The 11671-nt window shown below is 37.6% G+C and overlaps 1 protein-coding gene across 1 annotated transcript; it reads left to right on the top strand.

Moving 5' to 3' along the window:
* The first annotated feature begins 331 nt into the window (after positions 1-331).
* psat1 (phosphoserine aminotransferase 1) lies at positions 332-11468 on the top strand. Its single transcript, XM_088909818.1, has 9 exons — positions 332-496; positions 1229-1289; positions 1378-1447; positions 4301-4506; positions 5359-5531; positions 7899-8068; positions 9118-9246; positions 9443-9580; positions 10581-11468. Exons 1-9 carry the CDS (start codon positions 440-442, stop codon positions 10681-10683), a joined length of 1107 nt encoding a protein of 368 aa, XP_088765944.1. The 5' UTR covers positions 332-439; the 3' UTR covers positions 10684-11468.
* The last annotated feature ends 203 nt before the right edge of the window (positions 11469-11671 follow it).

The following is an 11671-nucleotide window of genomic DNA, read 5'->3' as shown; positions in this document are numbered from 1 at the left end:
AGCTGAAGATTTTTACAATAGGAAGCAAACGTCGAATATCTTTTTTCGGTTTTAAGAGTTATTAATCCGCACGAAAAGGACCGACGTAAACAGCTGTCGTAACAGAATATTCCCACCTGCAAGTGCTTTTTCAGAAGCGTGGCTGCTGGATGGTGCAATCTGGAAACAGACTTGCAAGGGGAGCCTGTGATCACGAGCCGGTCCCGTGCACACTCAGCCAATCTTATCTAACCAGACCCTCGTGGAACCAATAGCTTAATAACAATCAGAGTCACCATGTGAAAGCGTCCAATGAAAACTGTGGAATGGGCATCTGTTAATCGTGCGCTGTTAGAAAGCGGCGCTGCAGAACTCGGGGACAGCTGAGAGGTGTGCTCGGGCATAGGCGACATCTCGAAATCACGACAGAACTAAGTTGGAGCAAGAAGCCGGTACCGTCATGGAAAAGAAGCAAATTGTAAACTTTGGTGCCGGACCTGCCAAAATTCCGCCTTCTGTGAGTGTGTTTGTCAAAGCTTTGATTATCGGATTGGAAAGCAATGCCCATTGAAGGCGGATTTCACATTTTCATCTTGACTGCTTGGCACGTCTTCAACGTAGTACTTTTATTTTCTCTCATGTGTAACAGCCGACTTTTGAGGATTTGAAGAAAGTGAAATTTTCTGATTCTTAAAAAAGGCGAGAATATAGCTAATCCTTTGGTCGGTAATGTAATATAATTGTAACTACAGCCTGTGTGCAAGACGAAATTGATGTTTGATGTTTCTAAATGTCAACCTTACATAATGCATGCAAGTTACTTTAAAAAAGTGTCCTAAAATTGTTATCAAGTATAATTGCGTCAGATTTGATAAACTCTAGTTCTTCGTTGCATTGTTTCTTGTCAACACTAGGGGGCTCTTTACCCACTTACAGAGGTGTCCTTTTGTTTGAAACCCGGGATTTGCATTAATACAGTTGTGCACTGTGCGGGGAATTACGCGTATTGTGTGAACTTCATCGATTTTGAAGATCTAGAAGTATTTCACAATTGTATTTAGCCTGGAATTACCTGATATCCAGAGAAACAATTTGAAAGAATTTAAACAAGCGAAAGAGCTGTACGTTCTGTGTTTACTGTATGCTCTGAAGACAGATGTCAGTTTTGTATGCATTTTAGGGATTTATTTCATGTTTCTACCTGAACAGTCATGGTGGAATCTCTGAATTTTTATCTTCTGATCAACAGGTTCTGTTGGAAGCACAGAAGGAGCTGATAGATTACGGGGGGCTTGGTATCAGTGTTCTTGGTGAGTCTAAATTTGCTGCAGGACTCTCCTTTACCTCCTGACCCTTTCCTTGTGTGATGTCTTTATTTTCTTGTTGTTCGGTTTACAGAGATGAGCCACAGATCCGCTGATTTCACGAAAATCCTGAATACGACAGAAAACCTGTTGCGTGAAATTCTGTAAGTAGACGTTCCTTCAAGTACAATATTAAATGAAATACACATCCCTTAAAACATTATGTGTTTGAAACATTAAAATTATTTTTTCAATTTTATATTTCCTTAATTTTAACTTAAGAAAGGGCAGTTTTTCCAAATGTGAGGCATATATCTGTTTACCTGTTAAACAGAAATGCCTGATGATTAAATGGTGTGTAAAATACAGAATGTACGCTTACTGTAAGTGTAGTTTTCTTGTCTTGGTGAAGGTCTCGGCTTGTTAGAACATTAGAAGACAATGTTGAGTAGTGTCAAAGATAGTGGGGTTGTGTAAATGCACCATTTTGCATCACTCGGAGCAGAGCTTTCATTAACTTTTTACAGTAACAAGAAACATCGCTTGAATAGTCCAGGAGTAGAAGGTACACAGTGGTGTTCCTTACTGCAGCTTATAGCCCAGTTCCACTGGGGAGTCTCCAGCTTGCTCTTCCATTTGCTAGCTTCTTATGCCGGGGAAATGGGACTCCCTGAGACACAGGAACTCTTCCTCGCAGACGCCTTCTGCAAGAAAAGCAGCTGCTATCTGAAATGGAGAGCACAGTGTAGGGAAAACTAGACTGGGTTGTTTGGAGAGCGATACAGTGCAACAAACTGGTATCAGTATACAGCTGTCCGTGTCGGTGTCGGGATTCAATCCCAGTTGCTCACTCTGAGCACACACAACGTCACTCTGCCCCACCAAAAGACAAGGTCCTCTATCACAGCAGAGTTTTACACTAACTAGTTTTCAGAAGGGGGGGGGTGTTAATTGTTTAGCTCCATGTATGATCCCTGTTATACCAGCACAAGCTAAACCTGGCTACTTCACCTTTCGTGGTCTTGTATTCTGCTCTTTCCGCATAGCAGTTCCTTGAATGTCTGATTAAAAACAATACGTTTCTATAAGTTGTAACCCCCCCCCCCCCCCAGTAAAACTGACATTGGGTGCAAGAGCTGTTTGTTTTCAGTGGATGTGGGCAGGACTTATCCCAGGTTGATATAATTGTAATAAAGAATGCAGGGGAGTTTAGCTTTCTTAGCTCTGTATATTTTTAAAGAAAATGATGGTGGTATGTAAATGTTAATATAATAGTGAAATTAATGATTTCTGTAATTTTCTGTAAACACGTTTCCTTACTATTGGAAGATCATACTATCAAATTAACTTTGAATTGTCAATTTCAGGAAACTTCCTTACAGTGTGGTAGCCTGCTTAACTTGAGGGTAGGACCAGAAGAGATTGGGATCAATAAAGTCTTATCTCTACCAAACTGAAGTGTTACAGCAGCCCAGCCCAAGACAAGCAAAAGCAGACATCAAATTAGACTAAAAATTAAAATTAAAATATAGTTAGGTGTGTGCGAAATATGCTCATAGTCACTGTAAAACAATAAAATAAATGCAAAATGTGCATAGGTGTATACAGATTGAAAGTACCACAGTATAAACAGTATATTAATGCAGTGTCCAAAAAGTACAATAGTGCAACATGCTGGCCGTAGATGAGCTGATGAAGGGCTAACGGGAGAAGATTTGAGTCAGTCTTACAAAATTCTCTGGAAAAGTACTATAGTTGTCCAAGCCTTGGGAAGCTTTTTATTAGTGCTCGTTTAGAAGTAAATGGGAGTATTCAAACTTGTGTTTTGTAAGGTTACAAAGATGCTGGCCAGAGGCCTAATTCAGACTTTCTCCTGTGGGTTTAGGGTGGTAGACGCTTACCTGCTGAAAAGTCTGAATGTTTTGGAACTGCTGAATCTGTAGGAATGCAAGACGCCTTGTTAAAGTAGTTGACAGTTAAGGTTCTCTCTCTGGGTCGTTTTAGGTTTTCTGGAGTTAAGTACAAGTTTTGATACCGTCAATCACAAGTAATAACAGTAAACTTCCATAAGGGACACTGTGAGGCTGCACTTTAGATACAGGGTAAAAAGCAACACAGACATTTCTAATTTCCAAGAAGCGTCAAAGCTCAATAACGCTTAAGTCAGCAACTTTGCCAGCTGCTGTTTGAATCTTTTGAGGTTTTTAACCCTTTATGTAACAGGCCTACCTCAGCAGGTGGCTCATTAGGCCTGAGCAGACAGAGAAACCATAGATTTTATTCTAACAGTTATCCGATGTACAGTACACAAAGTATTGACCTGCTCTATACAACTCAGCTTCAACTATCCCACCGAGTCTCTTCTATATACGGAACTAGTCTAAATTAAACCCATGAGAGAATGTGACCAATGAACTAATCAGTTAATACATCACATCCGAACCTATATACTGTATAAACAATAAAGGCCTTAACAATGTCTAGTTATGGATGAACTGAAACCCATATCCTCACTACTGCTGGCCTGTCACAATGTAATATACTCTGTACTTTTTTTCTTTCGTTTTATTTTTGTTGTAGGTTGTGTTGTATTAAACGGTGCTTTGAGTCTCAGAAATAAAATTGTAATACTATTACAGACAAATTAATCAAACTTTTTAAAATTCAAAAATGATGTGGTGATTACTTTGTTACTGTAATATAGTTTTTAAAGTTGTGGTTCTGGTGACAATCCTTTTAAGACTAATGGGGGGGGGGGGGGGGGGGGATAAGTAAAGGTTTTAAAGAAATTTGAATATTTTTAAAATTCCTCAGAAGTGTTTGGAAAGCTTCGCCGAGCTTTTAAACACATTTTAAATGGAAAAGATGACTGTATCATAACTAGACTGTCATCCCTCATCCAAAGAATGCTGAAATAATCCATTTTACATGGCAGTGTTTGAACATTAAATTATGAGGTGTTGTCCTTTTTTTTTCCCCAAGTAGTTTTAAATTTTCTGTCATTTTTTTCCCCGCAGTGACATTCCTGAGAACTACAAAGTGATCTTCCTTCAGGGTGGGGGCTGTGGCCAGTTCAGTGCTGTGCCCCTGAATCTGATTGGGCTGAAGGAGGACAGGTGTGCCGACTACATAGTCACAGGCAGCTGGTCTGCTAAGGCTGCAAAGGAGGCGGAGAAATATGGAAAAGTTAACATCGTCCACCCCAAACTGGAGAGCTACACAAGTATGTTCATTTGAAGAAATGTCCTAAATGCTCTCAGGAATTAAGAAACGCAACCCTAAGTGTTCCCATTTCACAGTCCATCGCTGTTGAAGGATAGCTGTGTAGCATTAGGATTAAAATGAGATGAAATCCTTGCAGCAAATATCTTTTCACTTATACAGTGGAAAAAGGTGACAAGTTCCATTCAAATTTTACACCCATTAAATAAGGCAAACATGATCAAATTCAGCATTAGAGAAAATGTTTCCTTACTGTTTCTATCGGAAAGCTTGATTTTATTGAGATAACCAACACAATGCCAAAACCTGACACTTCTGCACATACATTAACCTCTATGGGGAGTGATGGTATGAATAAAATATAAATTTATAACATTGTTCTCATCAATTAATACTTCAGATCTATTACAGCCAAAATATTATGCTTTTGCGCTCTGTTATCTGAATCATGACATTTTTTTTAAAACTTTTTAAAAGTTTTTGAGCACCAGGGAAAATTCTGGGAAATGTTTTTTTTTTGTCATCCCCCAATTCTGGTGCATAAAATGAAGATTTTTCAGACTTTGAAGAAGTTTCTTTCCAGCTTTTAGATCTACACTGAAAATGTACACTCCTGAAAACAGCTGATTGGTGATATGCCGGCCTCCTGATGACAGGGCGCTGATAATCTGGAAATGGTCTTTCCTGACAAACTGTGGGGAAGTGTCATGTCTTTCATTTCAAGTTAAAAAGTATGGACTGATTCGGAGTGTTTCATGATGATGGTTTAAAAAAAAAGACCCAATGCTATTATCTAATGTGTTCATTTTGTCAATATACAGTATTGCATTAAAAAGTTTACTTTTCCCCACAGAGGTTCCAGAGCCTGGCAGCTGGAACTTGAACCCTTCTGCCTCTTATGTGTACTACTGCTGCAACGAGACCGTCCATGGTGTGGAGTTCCGATCTGTCCCCGAGACAAAGGGTGTTCCCCTTGTGTGTGACATGTCATCCAATTTCTTATCCCAGCCTGTGGACGTATCAAAGGTAGTGTCATTGCCCATCTTGAATCGGTATCGTTTTTTACTGCTGCTCCATGTAGATGGTGGAAACTTTCTGGACATCTAATATTTCACACGTTGATATTATTTTAGGGGTCAGCAAGGTAGCGCAGTGATTAGCAGTCAAGGTTCAACATGGCAGGTTTTTTTTTTATATGTTTGACCAGTAGTTTGTTGGAGTTCAGCCTGTATTCACCACTATAACAATGTACCGTATCATCCTCTTAATGTTGAATATTATTAACAAAGGTAGAGGTAAACGTAATAGATTACAAGCAGCCTGAGCTAGAGTTTCTAAAGACAAAGTGAACAACAAAGTTTAAAGTGCATATACCTGACAAGTCATTCTTGATATACCATAATGGGAAGATCACTTGTTTCCTGTTAATACAGTACCTTTGCTGAAGGGATGGTGTATAATTTTTTTACCATATCGATGAAACCTGAGGCCAAGCCCATATAATCCACAACTGAGCAGAGGTGTTTCTACTGGAGCTGATCAAATGCCTTTCCCTGCCTGTAATGAAAGAGCAGTCAGTTGAAATGTTATCAGAGGCTGGGTACTTTTTAATAAAGCCTGTATCATCATGGTGAATTAATATATTACAGAGACCTCCAGCTTTCATAGTTCTACCTTAGCATATATCTTGGTGATTTTCTAGGACACCAAGACAGGTTGATAAGTCACAGAAAGTATGGGATCTTTATCCTTTATTAATCAGCAGACCATTAGGGTGATAATAACATCCCTACAATAAGGACCTCCTTCAAGGGCCACATGTATCATGTCAAGGAAAGGGGTTTCTTATTGGGGCCAAAATGTCAGATAAGATTCAGGAGGGATGCCATCAATACCAGGAGATTTACCCTTTGTCATGTTTTAAAACCACCTCATCAACTAATTAAGCTCAGACAAGGATATAGACACGAGGGACACTAAATAGCCTATAATGATAAATCCATTTTCAACTACTGTATATGTAAATCTCTTAAAATGCTGAAGCTGCATTCCAGAAAAGCAAAGCACTCAGAGAGATCATTATAACATCATCCTAATAGCGATGTGTTCCTGAAATCATGATTTACCTGCGCTTGATATAGGAGCGTGTCAGTGAGCTTATAGCTGTAATATGGATACACATGATGCAGTACCTTAGTTATTTTATGAAAATAAAGAACTGCAACCAATATCAACTGGATGCACACCAGCCTCCACTTGTCTTATCTACATTTTAGCATTAATATTGACACTTGGAGAGATGACATTAAAATATTTTAACTTGTTTTGGAGACCACATTAGTGCACGGCTGTCCTTTATACATCCGGTCTTTAGGACAAACCATTCAAGCTTTTATGTTTTTCATTTGGCATTGAGAGAAGTTTGTAACATAAGTGATATTCTTAGATATTCTGAAATTATATCTTTTCAAGTAATGATAATGGAATTTGTGTTCTCAAAGCCATTATTGTATTCCATTAAAGTGGACTTTGAACATTTTTTGAACCTGTACTTTGATCTTCCTGTCTCATTCACTGTATAGTCTTTGTGCTTTCCTCCGATGTCACCAGAAAAAAGTGTAGTGAAACTCTGCCCTTGCCCTTACTGCAGAGCATGATGGCCCAGCAAGGCCAAACAGTACTTTGTATTTTATATCATGTGATGTTGAATCTTATGAGCCCACCTCTCTTGTATAGTAAAAACATTATCTTTGTCTTTAAAGTTTAAACCATTACTATTAAGTAAAAGTGCAATTTTCACATATCAGTTAAATGTTTAAACATTTGACCTATTCCATCAGTAACCGCCTGTGGCAGTGCTGTCTCTGCAGGACAAAAGCGTTTCTAGTGAGATCATTGCTGTAGAAAGCTCTGTGTTTGCAGCTGACCTACTCCAAAGAGATGGGAGAAACCTCTTACACTTGCCCTGAATGGATTGTCTGTTTGAGCTATGGAGTAGCCACCTGTGCACCTGAGCTGCCATTGCCTCAGTGTGGGACGTCAGCACTGCCATCGCCATTTTCACAAGCTTGTGTTTGCTGAGCCTCAAGCTGCTGAAGCAGAACAGGCCTGTTCGCTGATTTATGAGAGTCCAGTTTATTCGTATTTGGGGAGAGGTCCAGAATTTTCAGAGCCACCACCAACTTACGCAGCATCCCAAAATAAATAAAAAATAACTTTCTGGACACAACAGAAACAAGAAGATGGGAGGGGAGACGGGAGCTGTAGACTTAGCTTTCCATTCAGGGCACATCTCCTGCAGACATTTTTTCTTAAGAATCACAAGAAGATTTTATTAGCAAGCAGTCATTAAATTGAAAGAACTATGTCGCTGATCGTGTTGTTCTCCTGCAGTTTGGCCTGATCTTTGCTGGTGCCCAGAAGAATGTGGGCTGTGCTGGGGTTACGGTGGTGATTGTCCGGGATGACCTTCTAGGAAAGGCGCTGAAAGAGTGTCCCGTCATTCTTGACTACCAAGTGCAGGCGGGGAATAACTCCGTGTACAACACTCCGCCGTGCTTTAGGTAATAAGAATTGATCGTACCTCAGCATTAGACTTTCAAAGAGATGTAATAACAGTAAAACAATCTTTGTTCCACCTTACAACAGTATTGGTGTTTCCACTTCACCAGTAGCAACTGCCATTACCTGTCCCACTCTACCATGTAGTTTCTGTTACGTCAGGGCACTTTGTAGGGCTTTTTAGTGTTATAAACCGCTGTCGCTTTTTTCCCTAAAGATGTTTGTTCATTTTAAATACAACTGTGGTGCATGACTTCAGTCCTGCAGGGCTGCAGGTTTTCATTCCACATCTGCTTTCAGCAGCCTAATTCAGCTAATCATTTGCTTCAGTGGACCAATTGAACATTTTTCGAAGGTCTGCAGCTGTTGACAAATTAAAGAGATCTAAAATACCTGGTGAACTCTAGCCCTCAAGGACTGAAGCTGTGTACCTGTGTGTGAAACTGTAATTCACTGTCTTGAAGTATGTCTTGTGGTTTTCATCACTAATGAGACTTTTTGAGTGTTATATTTTTAGAAATATAGCAAATAGTACGCTTTTAGCTTGGTTTAAAATTGTTGTTTGGCTATACTTTTCTAACTCTTCTAACTCTTCTTTTTTGTCAGTTATTGCAGACCCAAACTGCAATACTGCAGTAACCTCACACTACTATTTAAAAACTAAAACAGTTTTAAAAGCTACCAGCCCCAGTATACAGTTCTGTATAAGAGCCTGATGAACCAAACTAACACAGCTCAGCTGGAATGAAAACCAGAAGACATAGGGTTACTCCAGGATTTGGATTGGGGAAACTTTGAAAAAGAATATATTAAACTAAGTATTGCTAATTGGGGGGGACATTTTAAGAGCTAAAACCTTTTTACAAATTAATCGATGAGTTAATGTTGTACAATGAAAAAATAATTACTGAGGTGTCTCATCAGTTCATGATTTGTAAGTAAAACTCTGGTGCTCTAATCGTTATATTGAGCTCATGTTCGTAGCCATTTCTGTTGAATAATGTCACTGTTAAAACAGCTGGTGAAATGCCTTCTTTTTTGTTTACTGTAGTATCTACATTATGGGACTGGTTCTAGAATGGATAAAGAACAATGGAAGTACTACAGCCATGGAGAAATTGAGCAAGGAAAAATCAGAAATGATCTATGACATCATTGATCAATCCAATGGATTCTATTTGTAAGTATTTTAGTAATTGTATGAACTGTGCTAATATAAATCACACTGCCCTTAACAATTTGCACCACAACACCCTTATTTTTAAAATTGGGTTTGCAGCCATTGCCCGGTTTATGTGCTTGGAAAACCTTATTTTGCTGTCCTCTGCTAGCTGAGTCTGAATCTAAAAAGCAATTTCTCTGTTTCCAATGTAAAGCTGTCCTGTTGAAGTGGCAAGCAGAAGCCGAATGAATGTCACATTCCGTGTGGGGATAAAGGATGGAGATGAAGCTCTTGAAAAGAAGTTTGTGGATGAAGCTTCCAGGCTTGGTATGATTTCACTTAAAGGTCACAGGTATGTATTGTTAATACAATATTAATTATTACATTTAATGCAATCCACTATATTCTTATTCTTTCCAATAAGAGTTAGTTATTTCCCTTATTTAATTGTAAATCATAACCACAGTGAAATTTGGGAAATCTGGTGATCTATAAAATAGCAGGGTAAATTTTTCTAAATTATAGAAGAACTGTACAGTATAGCAACACAATATATTTCTTTAATTTTCAAATACTTGAGATGATTTTAATTTGAGAACTAAATATTTAAGAAACCTTGTGAATTCACTTTGTATTTGTAATTGAACTGTTCTAAAGAGACTGTATTCCACTCTTACACATCTTAATGTTTTATGTACAGTAGCCTAGTATGAAACATACAATACTTCATTCACTTAACAAATAAAATGGTATTGCAGTACGTCATAGGAAACAATTTGCTGAAAACGCTCAATGTTTTTCAGTCCTGGAATATTTGATATGTAGTCAGTAAAAATTTTGATTTTAATAAGTGAAGTTTCTCATCTTTATTTAGACTTGACACAGATGACAAGGAATAAACTCTCCAGTGACACAACTTACAGTAATTTAAACAAGTAACCTGTGAGAGAGAATTTAAAATAATGCTTCTTCAGTTCCTGACATTTGCAGTTTTTTTTATTAGGCCATTCTTGGATTAGTTTCAGTCAACTACTGTTGAAGGATCACTGTTCTCTTTGATCACTCTGAACAAAACATTTTTGAGTTAGGTACACAAGTAACTAACATGACCCTAAGGATGTCTGTTGCAGCATTAGAGAAGCTCATGAAGCTCATTTAAAAGCTGGGGTCCTATAAAACACTGCTTGCAGATGTTACTTGAACCCATAGACAAACCTCGGCATGCACTAATGTTGCATTTCTTTTTCATATTTTTGATTAATGATTATGTTTGAGGCGGAGAGCCAAGCTCGCGTCTAAAAATTTAATTATAAATGAATAAGGAAATAATTACTGTATTCTTTGTGTTCCAGGTCTGTTGGAGGAATCCGAGCCTCTCTCTATAATGCTGTCACAGTAGATGAAACAAAAATGCTGGCGAACTTCATGAAAGAGTTTATGAAAACGCACCATTAGAAGATGGTGTGATGAGATGCTCATGCAAAAGTACTTGTTGATTAGTAAGTTACGTACTGTACAGACCTTCATATTTAAGCCATAGTTTAATATTAATAGAGAAGAACTAACTTCCATTTGAGATTGATTTGGAGCATAAAGAAAGCAGGCATCAAATACTGATGCTTAATACTTGTATTGCAGGTATTGACATAAACCCTGCAGAATTTTGCATTAAAAGTACCTTAGTAACCTAACTGTTGTTACTTACAGTACATTCCAGTTTGTTTACAGAAATTTCTAATATACTTGTTGTTCTGAGTTAACTGACATTTGGCTTACTACCCCTATGGTGCTTATATTGTTACATGAAAGTTTTCCTGTACTTTAAACAAATACTGTATAATGTAAATAGAAAAACTTTTGTCAGACAAAAGGGTCAGTCTTACCATCAGTGCATGAGACTAAAAATAGTTAAATGTAAATCAGTGTTTTTACGGTTTTTAATATTTAAAAACACTATAATCTTGGAAATACGTATGTTTTAACTTTTCAAATGGCATTTTTGTGTTTGTTTATTGATTCAGATAAGGTTAAAAACTAATTTAACCAAAAATGTGATCACAAAATATACTTAAAATATTTTAAGTCTCGTTGAGACATGTTTTCATTGCAGAAAGAGCACTTTCAATCTGACTAAAAAGTTAGGAAGATTTTAAGTTGTTGAATGTGGACCTTGCATAAAGAAACAACTAACAAATCTTTCTTAATTTAGAATTTGTTACAATTAAAAATATTTGTGAGTACATGGCTCTGAGTTTATTAATTTTCTTTGTGTTTCTGATTATCTACATGTAACCTTTTGTTTTGAGTAATAGGTATATTATCTCTGTTATACAATTCTAATTACCCTTTGATATTTCAATGTTGTGATATGGAGTTCCTCACTTAAAAATATTTCCTCCCAGTTAAATTGAAGAGCTTTTCATCTTATTGGTTTTTTAACCTA

The sequence above is a fragment of the Atractosteus spatula genome, chromosome 3 (assembly GCF_055471065.1).
Source record: "Atractosteus spatula isolate fAtrSpa1 chromosome 3, fAtrSpa1.hap1, whole genome shotgun sequence".
Classification (NCBI taxonomy): Eukaryota; Metazoa; Chordata; class Actinopteri; order Semionotiformes; family Lepisosteidae; genus Atractosteus; species Atractosteus spatula.
Note: the sequence above shows the minus strand (reverse complement) of the source record. Positions and strands in the feature narration are given on the sequence as shown.